Source organism: Salminus brasiliensis, chromosome 1 (genome assembly GCF_030463535.1).
Source record: "Salminus brasiliensis chromosome 1, fSalBra1.hap2, whole genome shotgun sequence".
In the NCBI taxonomy this organism is placed as follows: domain Eukaryota; kingdom Metazoa; phylum Chordata; class Actinopteri; order Characiformes; family Bryconidae; genus Salminus; species Salminus brasiliensis.
The window spans coordinates 31,098,067-31,119,315 of NC_132878.1; the positions used below are offsets into that span (position 1 = coordinate 31,098,067).

The 21,249-nt window shown below is 43.6% G+C and overlaps 1 protein-coding gene across 25 annotated transcripts in view; it reads right to left on the reverse strand.

Annotated features, from left to right (window-relative positions):
* The window catches only part of epb41l2 (erythrocyte membrane protein band 4.1 like 2), an 88,948-nt gene that overhangs the window by 41,387 nt on the left and 26,312 nt on the right, over positions 1-21,249 (reverse strand). For 24 of the 25 annotated variants that reach the window (XM_072677212.1, XM_072677218.1, XM_072677377.1 and 21 more), the window contains 5 exons: positions 14,878-15,065; positions 14,024-14,434; positions 12,294-12,461; positions 6,330-6,434; positions 1,115-1,157 (listed from right to left, as the gene is read on the reverse strand). In XM_072677212.1, the coding sequence (XP_072533313.1) occupies positions 1,115-1,157; positions 6,330-6,434; positions 12,294-12,461; positions 14,024-14,434; positions 14,878-15,051 (901 nt within the window). In that variant the 5' untranslated portion in view covers positions 15,052-15,065. Of the gene's footprint in view, positions 1-1,114; positions 1,158-6,329; positions 6,435-12,293; positions 12,462-14,023; positions 14,435-14,877; positions 15,066-19,762; positions 19,886-21,249 lie in introns of those variants that run through there. The other variant, XM_072677205.1, reaches the window with a different exon arrangement.

A 21,249-nucleotide genomic window follows, 5' to 3' on the forward strand; every position in this document is an offset into this window, starting at 1 on the left:
ACAGGTACACAAACATACAGACAGGGAGCTAAGAGACAGTGCTTGCGTGCGTGTGTGCTGCTCCACATACAGCTCTAAAATAAACCCAACAAGGCAGAGATGGAGAGATGGTACAAGTTGCCGTGGAAACTGGGTCACCCGCCTCAGTGGCCTACACCAGGGTCTCCAGCAGCCATTTATACACATACATTCTTCCCCTCACTCACAGGGGAGTTGGTCTTCACTCATTGTCAAAGTAGCCCTCATTCTCTCACTCACACACAGAGACACACACACAGAGACACACACACAGAGACACACACACAGAGACACAGGGAAGTACCAAAGAGGCTGCCAGAGGTTACGAGATATGTAACTGTCCTGGTTGTTATCATGTTATCCCTCCCTCCCTCCCTCTCTTTCTCTCTCTCTCTCTCTCTCTCTCTCTCTCTCTCTCTCTCTCTCGTCATGCTGCAGCTGTTTGATATTCACAGTTCTTCACTCTACAGATGTGTTTAGAGGTGCATCTGATGCCAGAACAGCAACAATGTCGGAAAGAGCCTTCAATATGTGGCTAAAATTTGATCCCAGGGGATTATGATAGCCAGTCATTCTGAAATAGCACAGAAACCCCTCCCTCTCTATGAACAGTCATACCTCATCCTTGCGGCCCCTAAATCCCTGAAACAGCAAACCCCACATATCCCTCCAGCCCGTCATTCTCCAACAGCACAAACTCCTATGATATTAGAGTGGTAAACAGGAAAGGACGTCACTGGAATCACTGTTCACTGATGGATTCAGAATGACCTTTTCACCCGGAAGCTATTAGATGCCATAAATAATTATGTCAAGATATATAAGAATGGCGACATGCCTTCAGCACTCCATTTCTATCCATTTCTGACCAAATATGCCTTAAACTACTTATGCCAGCAGTTTGTCCAAATATAAACCTCATCCTGAGAGACAATATATAGAACAGCACAGGGGCCCTGCATGACAACGTATTACAGAGTTAGCCTGCGATCGCCACCAGCCCCCAAAACACGGATAGATAGCATGTATGTACGTATTTATGTATGAGGGCGAAGCATAAAGTGTGAAAAAGGGTGATAAATGAAGGGGTACTTACTGCGGATCTGCCGTTTGATCTCCTTAGTGGGATCTAGCCAGCACTGGGGAAGGAAAGAAAATAGAAAGGGAAAAAAGATAGAGAGAGAGAGCGAGAGCAGGAGATACATTTAATGTAGTTAGCAATAAATTATTTTCAATAAGCTACATCTTTATTAAATTAAATTAAATAAATGTTAAATTTTAGTTCATAATTAATACAGAAACACATTGTGAAATCAGAAACGCTACTGGTTTTGCCATGAAAATTTAAGACAGCATCTTGAAAGCTTGGCTGGAAGTTATAGGCATGGCTAGGAAACAATAGCCAAACTAGCCTGGTTAGACTCCTGAGTGGCACAACAGTCTAAGCATTGGTCCTCCAAGTGTGCTAAGCAGTTCTCCTCTAAAGGCTCATTTATACTCAGAGTTAAACACAAATACAGGTACAGGCGGAGCATTCTGTTCGTACTCGCCGTTCATTTCATCCGTGTTTATGCATGTTTTCTGAAAGCTTACGTTTACGTACAGAACGTAATAGCAACAGTAGTACCGGTTCAGGCAAAGCACGACCACTGCCATATGGAGACGGTGAAGAAGAAACTCTGGCAGGAAAGAAACTTAGGCTGGAACTTTTTTTTTAAAACACCGTTTTAGCCGTTTACTCTGCTGTCAGTTTTTTTTTTCAGTCAGTAAATTAGCCCACCCTCCTCCACCATCGGCATGTTCGTAGTCAGAAACTTTTGGCACAGCTTTTCAAACAGCAGGCTACGAAAACAGCTTGCGTCTCCTGCATAATAACCCTTGCAATTGCTTTGTTAGCGTGGCACACCAACTATGCTAGTGCTCATACTGTGTACAAATGCTACTGTATTAAACACAGTTGATTAAATTAAATGAAATATCAACAAAGCGAAAGGAAAAGGAGAGCAACCAATTTTAAGACGTGGCACCCGGTGCTCCACCCATGTTGCTTTTTTTTTTGTCCAGCCACTGAAAAACGAAAGGAGGACACGTGACAAAGTAAGGTGCTGCCTATTTCCACTGGAGATATTCACTGATCTTGAAGAATCAACAAGATAATATAACTGGCTGGGGTAACTGGGGTCTGCCTTTGAACTAAACAGGGTTTGATTTGTGTAGCTTGTGTAGTTATGGACCTAATGGACCCCACATTCCAGTTTAGGCGATAGATGTGACTCCTAACTGATGCTGAACCCCTGGAACCTGCACCTATTTTACTAAATGATCAGATGCTTAAATTTCTAAAACACCAGTAAACAAGCATGCCTAGGCCCGGCAGTGCGAAACCTGCTGCTCCCCACATGTGCAGAGGGCGAGGGCCGGAGTCCTAAGTGTCCTCAGGAAAGCGGACACCTCCAGTTCTTCTCGTTCAAGCTAAGATTAATCTGTTCTTATGCACTAAATAGGGGGTGGGGGAGGGGAATGTAGAGGAGGATCAACACCGCTTCAACTTTTAGGGTAACAGTAAATACAATTCCTCAAACAGTGATATTAGAAGAGTAGATGCGAGAAGGAGAAAGTAGAGGCTGCCGGGGTTAAAACAACACTCCGCTCCTGCCCTGTTATGAAATGTTTGGGTTGGACGCTGGCTCTCCACTCTAATGACGCCGCCCCGGCCGGCCGGCCGCCCGGCCCGCTGCTGCGAAACTAAAGTAACATTTGCTGGAATTCCTCAGCTTCTGTCTGGGAGACAAAAGTGCATATAAGGGACAGAAATCAGGCAGATTTAACCCTGAGGAACTCTCCTCTCCGGCCAGATTTACGCAGATTTATTTTTAAAACTGTACTGTCTTTTAGTTTTGGGCACTAGCGATAATTAGAACTGATGGCAGGTCCAGCAGCATTTGAATAACTGAGGTATCTGGTTTTAAACAGTATTCAGACTGAGCTTGGGAATTTATGGACAGCTTACAGAGCCTCAGGCTATGTCTCAACTCACACACTTCTGTACTTTACATACCACAATAATAAAAATACACTTCTAATGGTGGTGCACAACATTTGCATACTATTCAGTGTGGCAGTAGGTGGTATGGGATGCCGCCTCAAGGTTCCAGCAGCGTTTACGCCACGTCTGTAAATTTGGAGCTTTCGCACAAAGAATTTGCAGTGCGTTCGAAAAATGTAGCACAGTTGTCAATTTGTTGTTGATTTGTTGTTGTGTGTGAGTTGATGTGATGTGATTTCATTGCTCTTTTCTTTTCTTCCAGCATATTTGGTCTTCTCGGCCACCGTAGCTCAGAGTCAAACATTTAGCAAACACATATTAAGTAATTCTTGTTAGAAATTTGGTAACAAATATCAGTTGGGAATAAAAATGCAGTAGTGAGAAAATAAAAAAGGGGTTATTTTTGATGGGACCACCCTTAAATCAACGGGTTAAAAAGCTGTTCATCTGAGCAGCAAGTGTTTGCTCTACTCAGCGAATAAAATATATACAACATTAATAAAGTAAGAAGGTGTAATTTATTGGTGCTTATTTAACCATTTCCATAGTTCTCATCTTCAGCAAAGTGACATTTTAGGTGCTTCTGGTTTATCTAATCAGTACTTGATTATATTAAATCAGGTGTGTTCCTAATCAAATTGAGCAAATACTGTATAATAACCCCAACCCAAAAGAGTTAATACTGAATAACATGGAAGATCCCATCTCCCATTCCTAATTCCAACTCCACCTCATAGCAGTGCAGACATCTGGACCCCAACTTGGCTCTTCACAAGCTTCACAAATGTTGTTCACTTGCATCTGTTATGAAACTGAACAGATAAATGGTTTCAACTATGCGCTTTTTAAATTATTATTTTTTTAGCTTGGCACTGGCCCACAATTCCCATATGGATGCATCCCTAATAAGAATTTATATCACTATTAATGTCACTACGGAAAGATTTTTTGGTCAAGTCATCCTGCTCTAGTTCCAAATACACACCAGATCCAGACAACCAAGGTCTTCAGGTTCTAACCCACGTTTCGGGACTTGACGTTATGTATCAAGTATCAGATCTGGGAGATGAATGGAGTTTATATAACAGGGCTGAGCTCCTGCTGTGCAATGTTGACGTAGATGTGTTCACTAACAGATGTGGTTTTGGATCACCTCCCAGGCTGGAGAACACAACCTCCGCCAACACACACACACACACACACACACACACACACACACACACACACACACACACACACACACACACACACACACACACACACACCCTTGCACAGGAGGTTCCCCAAAAGAAGTGCAACCACAAATGGGTCTCCCTTACAAACACCTCTGCCATTTACTTCCACTTTCAATGTACACTACAAGTCAACGTGACGGAAAGGGAGTGTTCGCACGAAGTTCAGTTGGCAGTCAGAAGCCGCAAAGAAAAATAAATGCTTGAATTCAGTGTTTTTGTGATTTCAAAACCAGCGCCATAACATTTCTCCGCCTCTGAAGCCTACAGCAGGGTCAGCGCTGCTTTAAACTAGGCACAAAAAAGAGCAGCCAATTAGGGCAAAGCTCATTTATATACATATTAACAAGTCTCAAAGGCATAGTAACAAAAACAACCTGCTTAATTCCATTAGATAAACTGGAAAAAATAAAAGAGAAATGTAGGTCATGATCTCTGCTGTTCATGAGTTAATACTTCAATCCTGAAAACATGCTTCCAAGACAAATACAAATATTAAAAAGCTGATGGTTTGTTTGTGGATTTAATAAAACGAGCAATGTTTCATGAAATGCCCCCCAAATAGTGATTGCATGTGTGTGTTCCTCAAGGCTGTTGGAAATGCATCCTAGGGGGCTCCTCATGTATCTGCTTGAAAGAACGCCAAGAGTGTAGAAAGCTGCATCAAGGCAAATGGAGTCATCTAAAATTAGGCAATAATACACTTCAGCATGCAGCCTCTTGTCCTACAGCACAGCAGCACCAATCTCTCATGATACACCTCAACCTTGATTATACCACACTTTTATTACTGAGATTTTTGTCTGATTGTGATATATATATGGTTAATGTCCAGGAGAAGCAGCTCCAATCTGAAAGCAAGAACTGATGAAAGAGCATTTGCTCCCTGTCCTCTTGTTTAAACAACGTGACACTTCAGATCCCCACTTCAATCTTAGCTGTTGCTTTTCACTGGGCTGGTGGTCATCACTAGGTTACAGGACAAAAAGGTGGACTGGCACTCAGAGATTTGGGTGGCATGCTGCAAGATAAAGCAGATCCAAATCTGTCTGACTGAACTAAAACTTGCCAGTTGCCCTGTCTGTAGAATGCAAAACCTGCATGTCCACATGATTCTTTACATGTATGTCAACGGATACAGCAAAACACTGGTGAAACGGTCAATTCTTGTTGTGCTGGGACTGTCATTTCTAATGTACTTCAGTACAGATTTTAGATTTTCTGGGTTTTCTTTTTACTGTTTTCTAGCTTCCAGAAGCAGTAGAGTTGCCGAACCCTGTGCCAGAAAGTGAAGCACAAAGGAAGATGGTGACAAAACACTGATTTGTCCTATATTGGCACTCATATAAGGGTTCTCAGCCAATCACATTGCAATGTCAGAACTAATAATAATAATAATAATAATAGTAGTAAAGCCTATGACTACTCCAGCTTTCTGATTTACTGATGAACAAGTAACATTTTGAACACCCAGTGAATCAATGTTCATCTCCAGCAGTCCACTTATCTTCTCTGATTCGTTTACCCAACCATTTGCACAACGGCTTTGGCTTTCATATTGATCCAGAGCAGGCCGCTTGTGCGCTAATAGCACATCAATGCCAGCCACACATCAGTGCTGCTAAAAGCTCACGTGTGAGACTTAAAAAAAAAAACCTAGACATAAACAGCTTCATCACTTCTACAAGGTTTTCTTAGTAATGTCCATGCCTGTATATGTTCAAGAGAAATGTGGGTTCTGTCATATGGACAAGATTCAACACACACACACATAATATGAGACCCTTTCCTAATAGCAGTAATTTACATCCCTCAATCCAGTGTTTGCAGAAAAGGCTTGCGTTTTGAATCGATGCTTCTTCAGTCCACTAGGCAGCGCTGTGCACCTTAGCTAGAGTTAGCTGTTTTTGCTGTTGGAATTACGGAACGTTACAGATGAGAGCTTGAAGAAAATATGATCATAATATGACCTTTATGCTTAACCCTAGTGGTCTATTGTGATTTTTCCACTACAGTGCAGGTGGTCCACTCACCCTCTGGTCAGCGTTGTCTTTGAAGCTCAGGCCGAAGTAATCTTTCTCCAACAAGTTCAGATGCTCACACACCTTAAAGAACAAGTACTGACCCTTTGCTCGTTTCTGTAGAGAGAGAGAGAGAGAGAGAAGGGAGGGGTATTGATTAATTATGCATTAATAAAGTATAATCCAGCTGAATCAAAAAAGAGATACTGAAGACACACCACACACAAGCAACAAGAAACATACAGCTGTCTTGCATCTGTTATGAACAAGTGGTTTTCACCCTGTTCCATGGTTACGAAGGTTGTTCTGAATACGCCAGCAAGATGCTATGGTATGCCAAGTGGCTGTCAGCGTGTTGCTAGATGGTTGCTTCGGTATCCCATGCTAATGTGCTAGGTCAGCTCAGTATAGTGTGTGTATCTGTCTGTGTGTGTGTGTGTGTGTGTGTGTGTGTGTGTGTGTGTGTGTGTGTGTGTGTGTGGATGAGAGAGAGGGAGACTCCTGAGGAATGAGAAGGTCAAATATCATCACACATAGGAGCGATTATCTGTCTCTTTCTCCTTGGTGTGTGTGTGAGCGTGTGTGTGAAAATTTTAACCTCGAGCACAATGACCCACCCCGGTCAGAACAAAGCCCCCCGCTCCACAGTTTAATGAGAGCGTGAAAAAAAGAGAAAAGAGCAGAGAAAATATGCAGCATTTTTCTGTGTTTGGGGTAAAGGACAGCAGACAGCTGGGGGACGACGGCGTCTGTCTCCGCTCACACACACAGGCTTTTACAGGAGTTCCTCTTTTCTGATCCCAGACAATAGAGCACTGTTAGTGGTGACAGTGCAGCAGTAACAGACCCGTGTACTGTAACAGATAGCAGGGTGTGGCTGAGTGTGTGTTTGTGAGGTGAGGTTATTTGCAGTGTTATCATTAGAGCGGTCAATGAAGAGTTTTTACCTCATGCTCTTATTGCTGATAAGGATATAGGAAAATATTGATGTATCAAAGCGGCATAATATGTTTTACAATACTGGACTGACGCTCAAAAACACAGGATTGATTTTAATGAACAGTTTATATCTGACTGGTGTCAGACAGTGGGTCATATAGCAGTTCTGTACTCGTGGGTCATACAGCAGTGATAGCAGTCAGATCCCACTGTTATAATTTCTCTTCCTTAGATGTTACGCATATGATGGTGAGTGTATATATTATATACTATGATAGTTTTCCTAAAATTTTATTTCAAAAAATGACACATATATATATATATATATATATATAAAAATAAATAAAGTATAGTATCAATACACTGAATCTTTACCCCTGTATCGTAATACGGAGCCAGTCAATCATCTGTTAATACTGATCAAATCGGTAGATAGTACAGTTGACTGTGCAGATGCTAGACGATAGATCTGGACTTAGATTACAGCTTAACTTTCCCAATTAAACAACAGATGTCATATCACACCCCCCCCAAAAAAAAAAAGAATAGACGGTGATCAGTTTTACATTTACATTGAGTGCCTTTGTCCACTTTGACAAATCATCTCGGCCCTACTTGTTCAATAGCTGCCCGTCAAGAAGGAGGGCAAAGAGAAAGACAAAAGAAACAAACAAAAAAAACACAACAACAACAAAACACAACAATGACCAATCAGAGAGGCCCAAGTGACTCTCTGGTTGGATTATCTGAGCAATCGGCCAATGAGAGCAAAGTAAGGAGGATTAATATGTGTAAACTGCAGATATACAGCATCTGGCGTAGCAGCCGTGCCAGCTAAACACACTTTAGTTACAAGCAGGCAGTGGCTATAACCAACACACACACACACACACACACACACACACACACACACACACACACACACACACACACACACACACTAATGGATTCTAGGAAGAGTAGTGCACTATTGATCTGCCTGATGCCAAAAAGAGCCAGAGACTTGTAAGTGCATTAGGAACAAACACACACACCATAAAGGCCATAAGACACCCCCCCCCCCATCAGTGAAAAAGCTGATGGAACCAACACACACAGACAGGCACACTCTCCTGATCTTTCTGCCACTAAATAAATATTATTCAGTTCAAAAGTTTGTGGATACCCCTGAATGCATTCTGCTACTGTTGCACCCATTGCTGACAAAGCTTGTCTAGTCCCTGTAGCGAAGTACTGCCAATAGAATAGGACTCTCCGGAGCGGATAGACATGAAACTACTGCCAGGCGTGGGCTAGAGGGATCTAAAGCCTCCCAGCATTGAGCTGTGGGGTAGTGGAACTGTGTTCTCTGGAACGATGGCGTTCCATCCAGTACTTTTCCCCTACACAAGAATCATCAGAATGTCAGTCCCATGTATGATGTTCAATAATTAATACCATCACCATTATTTAAGAAAAATTAGTTAACAGAACTTCACCCAACCACATCCTTCAGCCCCCAAACAACAAGCTCTTTAAACCAGGTCTGATTCCTGAGACCTGTTTGCAGTGTGTGTACAGGTGCGTGCACACACACCTGCTGCCCCTAAAAGCACAGAGAGAAGCGTACATGAAGGAGTGTTGTCATAGTAACCTGCTGGGAGCAAAATAAAAAGGCATTTCATCATAATAACATATCGTCCACCAGAGAGAGATACAGAGAGAGATACAGAGAGAGATACAGAGAGAGATACAGAGAGAGAGATACAGAGAGAGAGATACAGAGAGAGATAGATATATACAGAGAGATTTTTTTTTCTTAGAGGAGGAGTGCAGTACATGGAGATTTGGGTTGATGAAAACTGAACACACACTTCCTGCTCTCTTCCTCCTTGCTCACTTCCCAAATGCAGCTCTGCTCAGTAAGGCTTGAGTGGAGTGCTAGACAGTACGGTACGGTGTTAGACAGTAACCGTGATTTGGCTCGGTGCATGTGTGTGCGTGTGTTCCAACTGGATTGACCCTAACAAAAGCGTTTAGTGATGCCTCAGCCTTTCTGCAGAGACAAAACCCGCTCTGTTAAACCAGCAGCTCAAAGCAGAGCCGGGGGTCTTTCACATAGGGGCCGCAGGAGCGCATCAGCACTATTACCAACACACACCCACATACACGCACCAACTTCATATCACTTCAGTTCAATAAGAGCAGTGACAGTGTGTGTGTGTGTCAGAGGCTGTACACGTGTCTGCAGTAATTTCAGCAGCAGATGTTAGAGGTTTAATCTGCAGGAGCTCTCAGAGCCCCCCCTCTAATCTGCTTCTCTCGGGGGTACACAATTCCAGGCGACCCCCATGGAGGTCACACTCATCAATCTCATCACTTAGCAACTCAAATGACTACACTGACCCTTCAAGCACTACTACTACTACTATGCATATGCACACAATATATATATATATATATATATATATATATATTGTGTGCATATGCATAGTAGTAGTAGTGCTTGAAGGGTCAGTGTAGTCATTTGAGTGAACTGTGCAGCAACAAGTGAGCTTCTGTCTCTGACTTACATCTACAAAGTGGACCAACTAGGTAGGAGGAGTGTCTGATAGAGCAAACAATGAGTGGACACAGTGTTTAAAAACTCCAGCAGCACTGCTGTGTCTGATCCACTTGTGTTTTCGGATGCATGTGTCCACATATTTCTTTGCTTCCCCTTTCACGAGTGCACCCGCCTACACAGAATTACATGAGATTGCTGACCAGCAAGAGCCCTGGCTAGAGTAAGCGGGGAGGAGCCTGGCTGAGGAGAGACCGGCCACGTTTTTAGCTTTGGTGGTTTCTAATCTCTTATGTTGGGACTACTTTTACCTGCAGATCTGCCAACATCTACTGCACATCTACAACAATCTCTCTTGTGCTGCTGAATCTCTCTGTACAGGAGATTCCATCTCTTCTGTTGGGGGTTCGGTGAATTCTTCCATACACCCAAACTCTGACACAAACAACTAAGCTTCTCCTATAAACACTTTCAATCAGCTAATGCCAAGTGGATGCAACTTTCAAAACTTAAGGATTGTCACACTGCGCCACATTAATAACCACATTACACATATACTTTACCCAGAGATATCCACAACACACCATCTCACGCCAATAAATACAAGAAGAGTTCATCACACGTCTAACAGTGACGGATGTTCAGCACCGCTTATGCTTTCACACCACTCAGGACTCGTGAACGCATGATCTCTTAGTAGGACCTAGGTTCATCCGTTTGCTGCTTTTTAAGTAGTGAAGAGCAACAATTTCTGCAGTCATAGCATTTCATCGTGCAGGAACACCTGCAAACAAGCAGCCGTTCTGGTAGGAGGTTTTGGCATTAACCAATCACGCAACCCCACACGCAACACCTGGAGTGGATATCTTCCACACCTGCAATAAACCTCTTGAAATTAACCACAGACAACCGATTTCAGGAGGGCCAAAGATCGGTTCCTTTTTAGTGTATGGGGTAAGTAAGTCGTGAAGCTCTGTTAGACAGAAGTATGTCAATGAGCCCTGCTCTGATTGGCTGTTTTGTAGTGCCTCATTATAAAAGCGTGTAATGCATAAGGCGTGTACTAAAGCGTGTAATGTCACGAGTGTGGGTGAGTGTTGCAGTCAGTCCTATCCTGCAGTAGAGGACGTTTTACTACGTTATACCTACCTAAGCTCATATTCAAGCTACAACCAATGCTATTTCACGAGTTTGCACTTGGTTATAACTGTGTTACCATCATCACCTTCATCAGCACATCTCACTTAAAGTCAGGGCCTGACCGATATATCATTTGGCTGCTCATTTCTGCTAAGTCCCACAGATCCTCACTAACAGAAACAATAGGTAGTTATCAGAAACCAACGCTCCGCTCCTACGCTTCAATATTTATATCAGAATATTTAGATCCTTTTAATTCATCATATGTTCCAAATTAACATAAGGATTTTTATAGAATTTAAAATATTTTTTAATCAGTTACAAAATTTCAATAACAGACAAAAGAATTACTCAAAAAAAAAAAAAAAAAACTCCATTCAAATTCAATCTAATTAAACGTTTAGTTCCTTTTAATCAGATTATGATAAAAAAGATGATATAGGAGAAAAGAAAAATCAATATGGAACATTTTCAAAAGTTCTAACTTATTTCTTTTTACTTTTTAATTTTTAGAGAATTTACATTGAATTTAATTTGACCATTTCACAAGTGCAAGATCAGACAAAGTGATCAATTTGAAATTTTTGAGAACTCAAACTGAATCTGATTATATTTTAATATCTATAACTCAGAATAGCAGAAAACTGTAATAATGGTTAACCCTTTGAAGAATCAACCGCTGCAATAAAACAATGTATTCTGATATACTAGAAGATAAAAAGACCACGCGGCTGCAGGACAACAGAACCTCACACGCACACACAGGCATGTGTGAGTGTATTCAGCAGAAACGACAAAACCACCAGACCCACCAGATTACATCTACCATGACCACAAAACATACATAAAGACACCAACATACATTTGCGTGTTTCACAAGGAAATCATCCTCCCGTCAAGATTACATCTCACACGTCTACATTCACAGACAAGCATGCACACACGGGTGAATGGGCATACGCACGCGCACACACACACACACACACGCGCGCACACACACACACACAAACACGTAGCCCTTTTAAAGTGTGTAATCACCATGTATTCCACCTTGTGCTTCCACTCACTGGCCACTTTTGGAAACTTCCACCTTATAGCTTCACTATACAGTCGTACAGTTGGAGACCAGATGTTCAGTTTCTGAGCAGAGGGACAGAAACTGACCACTGATAAAGGGTTGGAGAATGATTAACACAAACTGTGCATCAACAGATGAGCTACAGTCTCTAACTGTACACCAGAAAAGTGGTTTCTGATAAAGTGGCCACGGGAGTGTGCAGATACCTATGTATGCCTCATTATGGTTAATAAGAAAACATTCTTAAGGACAGCGCAGCAAACACACGCACGCTTACCTCCACTTCACATGGGAACTGGGTGCCATCCAGCAGAGTCACGTGACACACCACGATCTTCATTTTCTTTCCCAGCTTTAGAGGAGACAGAACGCTGCTCTCTTGCACTTCTTCCCCTCTTTTCTCTGCCTTCTCCTCGGAACGCCCCTCTTTCTCCTCCTTCGCAGGCTGAGGACAGAAAACCAGGCGTCAGTTTAACAACAGAGAGAGAGAGGAGGGCAGACTCGGCGTGTGAACCTGCAGAACAGAGCTGAAACTGTCTTAGTTCTGCTGGAGAGAAGATATGGAAGTGTGGCGTGGTGCACAGGCACTTTTCTTTTTTTTTTTTATTCGTAACTCCAGCACATGTTTCCCACTGGAGCAGATCGCTGGGAGATGAGGTCACAGGGCGGATTCAGAGACAAAAAAAAAAAAAAAAAGAAGAAAGGAACGGACAAAGGCATGAACACTGACCCTACACTGTAAATAACCACCAGCTCTGCCACAGAAACACTGAGCTCAAACACTGACCACTAATGCATTTACAGCTGTCCGTCATGCATCCACCCATCTCTCTAATAAATTTCCATCCATCCATTCACCCACCCATCTCACCATCCAGCCACTTCCTTATCAATTCATGCATCCACCCATCTCTCTAATAAACTTCCTCATCCATCCATTCACCCACCAATGTCACCATCCAGCCACCTCCCTATCAATTTATGCATCCACCCATCTCTCTATCCACCCCACTCAATTAATGCATCCACCCATCTCTCTAATAAACTTCCTTATCCATCTATTCACCCACCCATCTCTCCATCCACCACCCCATCTCTCCATCCACCCACTCAATTCATGCATTCACCCATCTCTCTAATAAACCTCCTCATCCATCCATTTACCTACCCATTTTACCATCCAGCCACCTCCCTATCAATTTATGCATCCACCCATCTCTCTATCCACCCCACTCAATTAATGCATCCACCCATCTCTCTAATAAACTTCCTTATCCATCTATTCACCCACCCATCTCTCCATCCACCACCCCATCTCTCTATCCACCCCACTCAATTCATGCATTCACCCATCTCTCTAATAAACCTCCTCATCCATCCATTTACCTACCCATTTTACCATCCAGCCACCTCCCTATGAATTCATGCATTCACCCATCTCTCCATCCACCCCACTCAATTCATGCATCCATCCACCCATCCAGCTCACCATCCATCAACCTCCCTATCAATTCATGCATCCACCATTCTCTCCATCCACCTCCTCATCTCTCTATCCACCCCACTCAATTCATGCATCCACCCATCTCTCTAATAAACTTTCATCCATACATTCACCCACCCATCTCACCATCCATCAACCTCCCTATCAATCCATGCATCAATACATGCATCCACCCATTTGTCTATCAATCCAATTCATCCCCCTCCCCATCAATCCACTCACCCACCAATCTTTCAATCAATCCCCCCATTAATCCATGCATCAACCCATTTCTCCATCCACTTTCCCATCAATCCATGCAGCCACCCATCTCTCCATCCATCTAATCCATGCAACCCATGGCCCACAAATCCCAAAGGATTTCAATCTGATCTGAATGGTTTGTTCCACACTGCTGATTTCTGAATGAGACACAGACCCTTTAAGATGAAAGCTGTTATTTAGAGGACCACCATCATGTTTAGAATCTCTTGAGGTTTCATCTGAAGGCACAAAGCGCTCACCTGCGTCTCTACGCTGCAGACAGAGTTATTCTCCGCTTGCACCTCCTCTGCCTTCACCTCCTCTTTCACTTCTGCTTTCACCTCCTTAGTTTCCGCCGGCTGTTCTACAACTGGAGACGCTGCCTCCCCCTCTTCCTTTAGCCCCGCCTCTTCCTGACTGCTCTCTTCTCCTTCTGGTGCTTTCCCTGCCTCTTCCTCTTCTTTTTTCGCTTCTTCCTGTCCGTTCTCCTCCTCTTCCTGTGTCTCGGTCAACGTTTGGCTGGGCGTGTCGGTAGGAGCAGAGCTTTCTTTGGGCTCCACCTGGCTGTGGGACTTCTGCCGTTTAAGCCATGGAGGCAGAAAACGAGAGATGCCCTTCTCTTTCTTCTGCCCGCTGGACGGGGGCGGGCTTGTTGGCTCCGCCTCCGCGTTCTGGAACACAGAAGAGATATGGCAGTCAGAGGCGCTCTTGCCTGGATATTTTGGGGTGATGCACTTGCGCTCAACCTAGTAACCTGAGGTGTGTAAAACCCCAGCTAAACCACGATGCCTCATATACTCATAGCGGCACCACACACAGACTAATATAAACGCTAGCATGTTAGTGTTTCTGCCGTACTCAAAATTGCCCACCACCCCCATATTATCTTGACAGTAGTGGTCCTGTGGTGAACGGGGCAGAGGTCTGATAAACTACGCAGCAATAGATGAGCAACAGTCTGTAACTGCGCACAGATACAGTGGAGCTATGTCTCTAATAAAGTGACCAGGGCTTTAAAGCACAAGGTGGGTGTTTCTAATAAAGTGGCCAGATCAATACCAATCATCTATACACTGTAAATTAACCAAATCAAGCCACGTTGCGTCAGCAGTACCTCTTGCTGGTCAGTGTTGTCAGGCTCGCTGGGGTCAGCGGAAGCAGGCTGGGGGTCAGCACCCGTGCTTGGTTCACTCTTGCTGGGCTCGGCCTGCTGCTCGGTCTGTGGCTCCTCTGAACACTTCTCAGGCTCCTTCTTCACCTCTGTTTCTGAACCTACCTCTGTCGTCATGACGCCCAGTCACACTAACCAAGGGAAAGAGCGAGAGAGAAAGAAAAAAAAGAGATACAGGTTTATAGAGAACAGTCAGAACAGTGTCAGAAAGCACATTAACAGGTCTACTAGACATTGCTGAACAACTCCACACACTTTGAGGAGAGTGTGTGAGGATTTAGGTGTGCAGAGGGTCAGGGAGTGAAACATGTAAACCGTGTGATTTTTCACTGAACTAGTGCCTAAATGGTGCAGCATAACAGGGACAGAGGGTTCCCCAAGCCTCGAGGCATTCGCCTCGACCCAAATAGTTTGGACAACATGTGCGCACACGCGCACACGCGCGCGCACACGCGCACACACACACAGACACACACACACACACACACACACACACACACACACACAAACACACACAAACCCTATCAGATCAACAACGGTCCAAGTAATGTTTCTCTCTCAAACAATATACAAATGGATAGAAGGAAGTTGAGGATATACAGGCCAAAAGTATGTGGACACCTTCTCCTCCGGTGCTTCTTCAGAAGTCAAGGGTATTAATAGGGTTTTGGTCCTCAAGGGAGTGAAGCAAATTTTAGGTAAAAATCACAGTACCTACTATGGGAGAGTGTTTGGATAGCAGTTACGCTGTTGGTGGATTTTGTCTACATGACAAAATATCGCAATAAATATCGTATAATCGTTAAAAAGAATATTTAAATGTTGTGATTTAAGTATCGCCCAGCTCTATCCCAAAGGTACTAGATGGAGCTCTATTACTCTAGATAAACTAGTTCCGCACCTCCACATCATGTAGCAGATCTTTGGCACTGGGCATGCTGACCCTAGGCTCATGTGCAGCTGTTTTATTTTTTTTATAATAGAGATGAATGTCTGGTTCAACAACAGGAACACCTTAAAGTACCTGAGCTCAATCATTAGAAGGTCTGTAAAGAGAGAGCGTGCGAGAGAGAAACGCTGAGAGAGAGCAAGAGCACGACGAAAAGAGAATGTGCACTGCTTCACAATTCTACACAGTGCTTCACACACATCCATCAACGCTGCACTGGAACACAGTCACACCCTTTAAATGTGCATGTGTGTGTTTCGAAAGGTGTAAAATCTGATTGGCTGCAAAATACTGAACTATCCATGTCCAACAGAGAGGTGTGAACACCTGGATGTCATAGCATAGGTCAAATGATATAGCATGTGCTGCTTGGGTGAAGGGGTGGTCATTTTGACCCATGCAGAGAACTATGTAAGCGTTACTGCTTTAATATAATCTTACACATAACGCACTTGCCTGTGTGGGTGAGAGTGTGTGTGTGTGTGTGAGTGAGAGAGGAGTGAGAGAGATAGATTATATAGGTAAGAGGCTAATGCCTTCAACAATAAGAACAGAGCCAAGCTTTCACACAGCAGACAAAACACACCTGGAGTGAAAGGTACACAAACTAATCCATGCTCATGATGTACCAGAGATGGATTTACAGTACTAAATCAGTCCAGACCTGTGTGTGTGTGTTGTATACTTGTGTGTATATATGTAGGCTTGGTTCTGTAAAGGGATTTACTAAATCTCCAAGCACTCCATGCATGTCTCTCTCTCTCTATCTATCTATCTATCTATCTATCAGGCCCCTGCAACTCATCCAGAATGCAGCGGCACGGGTCGTCTTCAATGTCCCAAAATTTAGCCATGTCACTCCACTGCTGCGTTCTCTTCACTGGCTTCCTGTAGCTGCTTCCCGCATCAGATTTAAAACCCTGACGCTGGCCTACAAAGCCAAGAACGGACCAGCCCCTCCGTATCTGATGGCAATGGTCAAAAGCCGATCCGCACCAAGAGCCCTTCGAGCTTCAAGTACGGCTCAGCTCGACCCGCCATCCCTCAAAATCCGCGGAAGACAAGCGTCCAGGCTTTTTTCTGTCCTGGCACCAAAGTGGTGGAACGAGCTGCCCCTGGGTGTCCGAACAGCAGAGTCGCTCGCTGTCTTCAAACGCAGACTGAAGACCCACCTCTTCAGAGAGTACTTGGACGAATAGTTCTATGGACACCTTATTGTATTGTGTTTAGTAATGTCTAAGCTTGGAGGTATATTTTGTATTATTAGTCTATTCTAACTAGCTAAGGCTTTTCTTGGGTAAATAGCAAAGCACTTTGTAAGTCACTCTGGATAAGAGCGTCTGCTAAATGCCGTAAATGTAAATGTATCTATCTATCTATCTATCACTGTCTCACTGCAGACAGACTGCACATACACAGTGTAAAAGGGCAGGTGTGTGTCCACAGTAGAGAGTTCGGTTTCTGTGGGCTGGAGAAGTCGGAGAGGATCATCAGCTCTCCACATGCAGCATGAGGACTGTCTGCAAGTTCATAACGAACGTTAAGAGCTCATATCCGCTGTGGGTTAGAGTGTATGTGTGTGTGGCCTCCAGTCAGTGACAAAGTCCAGATGAGGGCCCTGCACAGTGTCCAGCTCTAAACTCAATTATCTCTGTGTCTTTTTTTAGCAAGACTGAACGTGATAAACATCCTGAAAATCATTTCGGTGCAATGAGATTAGTGAAAGTCTAAATCCAGTGTTTGTTAGCAATGAGAGCCTAGCATCTCAGCTGCATCTGGGATCACTGATCAATCTTGTTCATTTGACTGTTCACCAAAGTGTTCCTTTAAAACCACTCGTGAAACAATGAGGGCTTTTTGCTTTTACTGTCTAAACCTCAACAGAGGAAACGTTGAGTGCGTTACTGTGAATATCATCTGTTCAGCAGAGCCAGAAGGACTGACCTTGTTGTTCTGAAATCACAGGAGAACTTACAGTGCAGTTACAGTATGGCCGCATGACAATGTTGTTCAGGTCCCATGACCATGTCCATGAGGCCAAAAGCTTTATAGTTACATAACACATATAGCCCGGTCATCTGATGACCATTGTCAACAGTCGGGCAGATATGTGGGTAGTCCCGGTCAGAATCTCCAAAAAGGCAACTTTACAGAAGTAAGAAAAACATATATATACAAAGATTTAATTCCCAGTCATTTTGGAGTATTTCTATTGGTCAAGATCCAAAAGATGAAGACAGACACACACACTTTCTCTTTTTCACTGAAACCAGGCCAACCAGCAATGCAGCAAAGCCCTGCCACTGTTTAAAGACTGTGTGTTTAGATGTAAATTTGCACGTGTGCGTCTCTTTTTTTATTAAACTCAACAGACCCAGCAGGAGTGTGTGTAACAAACAGCCTATAAACAGTATCGGGGAGTTCTTTTAGTTACCCTGGTTTCGGTAGCACGCTATAGTGAGACTGTATGCTTGTGTATGTGTGTGAGAGATGCTGCTGCAGGTATGTGCACGGTCAGCAAGAAGCAACACTTCTGTTCACTGCGGTACAGGACAAAAGCAGCTCAGTCATCGCGGCTATGTGTGGAATGTCCACACACACACACACACACACACACACACACACACACACACACACACACACCATTTCCACATTGTAACCCTTTTCTAAATGGTTCTGAAACTCTTCAGACAGTAACGCATGAACCGAAGATGGGCGTGGTTATTCAAATATATGCCTGTCTGAAGTCATTTAATATTTCACCCATTTGATCAGATATTTATATTTATGCCACCCCACCATTGGGCTCAACTCTCTCCTCAGTTTTATAACACACACCAAGGCTGTAATAATTTCAGTGCAGTAATAATGTTTATAGAGTGAAGTGTATAGAACAGAATTATACACCTTCCCTTTATATTAGTTTTTTTAAGCTAGATTAGTGTACCATCTTGTCCAGTTCAGGAGACCCCAAATGAGCTCTCTGACAAGGTCGGAGGCCTTTATGAGCTTTTTAAGGCTATGGCTGATCATCGTTTTGCAAAATGTGGGCCACGCTCACTGTGAGCTGGAGGGGTGGTGCACTGTTCTACTGTGCAGCAACCTTCGCATAAATATGACTCTTAAAAAAAAAAAAAAAGGTGCAAATTTCCATGTGTCCTCAACCACAACATTCAGCGTCAGACAGGCTCAACGCTGGATCCAAACAAGCGTAAAGCAATGGAAACAGGCTGTGGACTGTTTGGTTGAAATGAGCAACGGTATGTGTGGTGGGGGGGGTGGGGGGTTGGACACCTGCACCTCTCCAACTGTTAAGCATGGGGGTGGATGGATCATGCTTTGGGCTTGGTTCTGCAGCCAGTGGCACGTGGAGCATTTCACTGGTAGAAGGAAGAACAGATTCAATTAAATGCCAGCAGCTGAACTCCTTAATAGAAAGACTATTTGCATACTCAGTTATATGGTGCTTTACTTGAAATGAATCACTCCCTCCAAACTCATGTAGTTCTGCACTATTGCTCTCGCAACAGCAGGCAGAGCATAAGGGTGGGAAGAGCTTGAGCAGGTCAATTACTGCAGTTCCCTGCCTGTGTTTATGCACTCTATAGAAACCTGCTAGCCTAAAGCTGTGCTGCTACAGACCACACACACACTGCATCACAACCCACACAGTAATAGCGTAATTCTACACTACACTCAAAAGAAGGGTTCTTCAGGGGTCCTGGAATAAATAATAAACGCAATTGTTCTACATAGGACCATGACAACTCTAAGAACCATCTGGATGCTTATTATGGTTGTCATCAGATTGCTGGAAACACACATATACACCCCCTCCCCACACACACACCATTAAAATGCAAGAGGTAAAGCTCCTACCTCAGAAGCAGTCACCTCCTTTGCCTTACTCTCCGTCCATCCTGCTCACAGTGTCTGTCTCTTTCCCTCTCTATCTTATACACACGCAGTGAGTCAGTCGTAAACACTGACTCATGGAGGTGAAAGGATGGATGATGAAGGGGAGAGAGAGAGAGCGAGCGAGAGTGAAAGAAAGCGAGGAGAGAGCAAGCGCAAAAGGGCACACCCTTAGAGTGCATTCACACAACCTGCAGAGAGCCCCCCCCACCCCCCACTAATCCCCCTAACTCTCACACACCTCCACCAGGGTACAGCAACCGTTTTCTCTGGAGACAAACAACCTTCTGCACACACACACACACACACACACACACACACACACACACACTCTCTTGCTTAACTAGGGCTGTGCAATATGACAATGATGGGTATTAAAGGGCCGGTAGATAATAAACAGTGGAGCCAAATGTAAATCATCAAGTCTGACAGTTACAATAGTTAAGCTGCTTCCAATCAGGAGAGAAAGGGTGAAACTCTTTAGACCATAATGACAGATCTGAAGGATAAGGTTGACATTTTTGTTGGCTGAAGGACTAAATTTCAGTTTTTCAGAATTTTCAGTTGTGTAAAGGAATGGTGGTGGTGGTGGGGGGGGGGGGAGATGGGGGTTACCAATTACCAATACCAGATTACCAATAAGCCAATTTGATGTCTTGGATTTTTTAGTTTTAAACTGAAGCTAGAAGGCGAACGTTGCTAATAAACACTAGGGCAATAGTCACCCCTAGTTCACTGAGTAGTAGACTTTATAGGGACGTTATAGCTTGTCTTAAAACACATCCGTAAGACTAAGTCTGTCTTAATAATTACATTATTAACTTATCGTACAACTTACGGACATTACCTCGATCAGTGTTGCTGACCTCAGTATTGCCCATTGGGTTTACTGGCGTGTATTTCAGCCAGTTGCGCTGTTTCATTCTCCCGTCTGCAGCACACGAAATGACCAATACGTCAATAAAGGTGCCTCCATACACACCTTGTAGCCTGCAACATGTACTGCAACTGTAGTAAACAAATGTACTACAAATGTAGTAAAACTGGACTACAGTTACTACACTTATAGCTTGCAGTCCAGCGCAGACAATCTGAAAAGGGCATGCATGTTACATCCGTTGTGAAACAACAAGTGTCAAGGAAAGTTTCCAGGCCATCATGTGCGCCATGCTTCACTTCACGCACTGACTGGGAAACACTGATCCAAGCCTAGCAACAGGTGAAGACTGTTATTCAAAGCGAACAGTCGTTTTCCCCAAAGATTGCATATTTCCAGCCAGAAAGTTCGGAAGAGTGAGTCCAAATAGAGTCGTGCTCCGGAGCAGAACGAGTAAGAACAGCCGTGAACCAGCCAGTCGGTTTTAAACGTTATTATTCATGTTTTATTTATTTGCGATATTTAAAAAAAATTCTATATTTCAATTCTTATGTGTGAATATTCTACATGATCA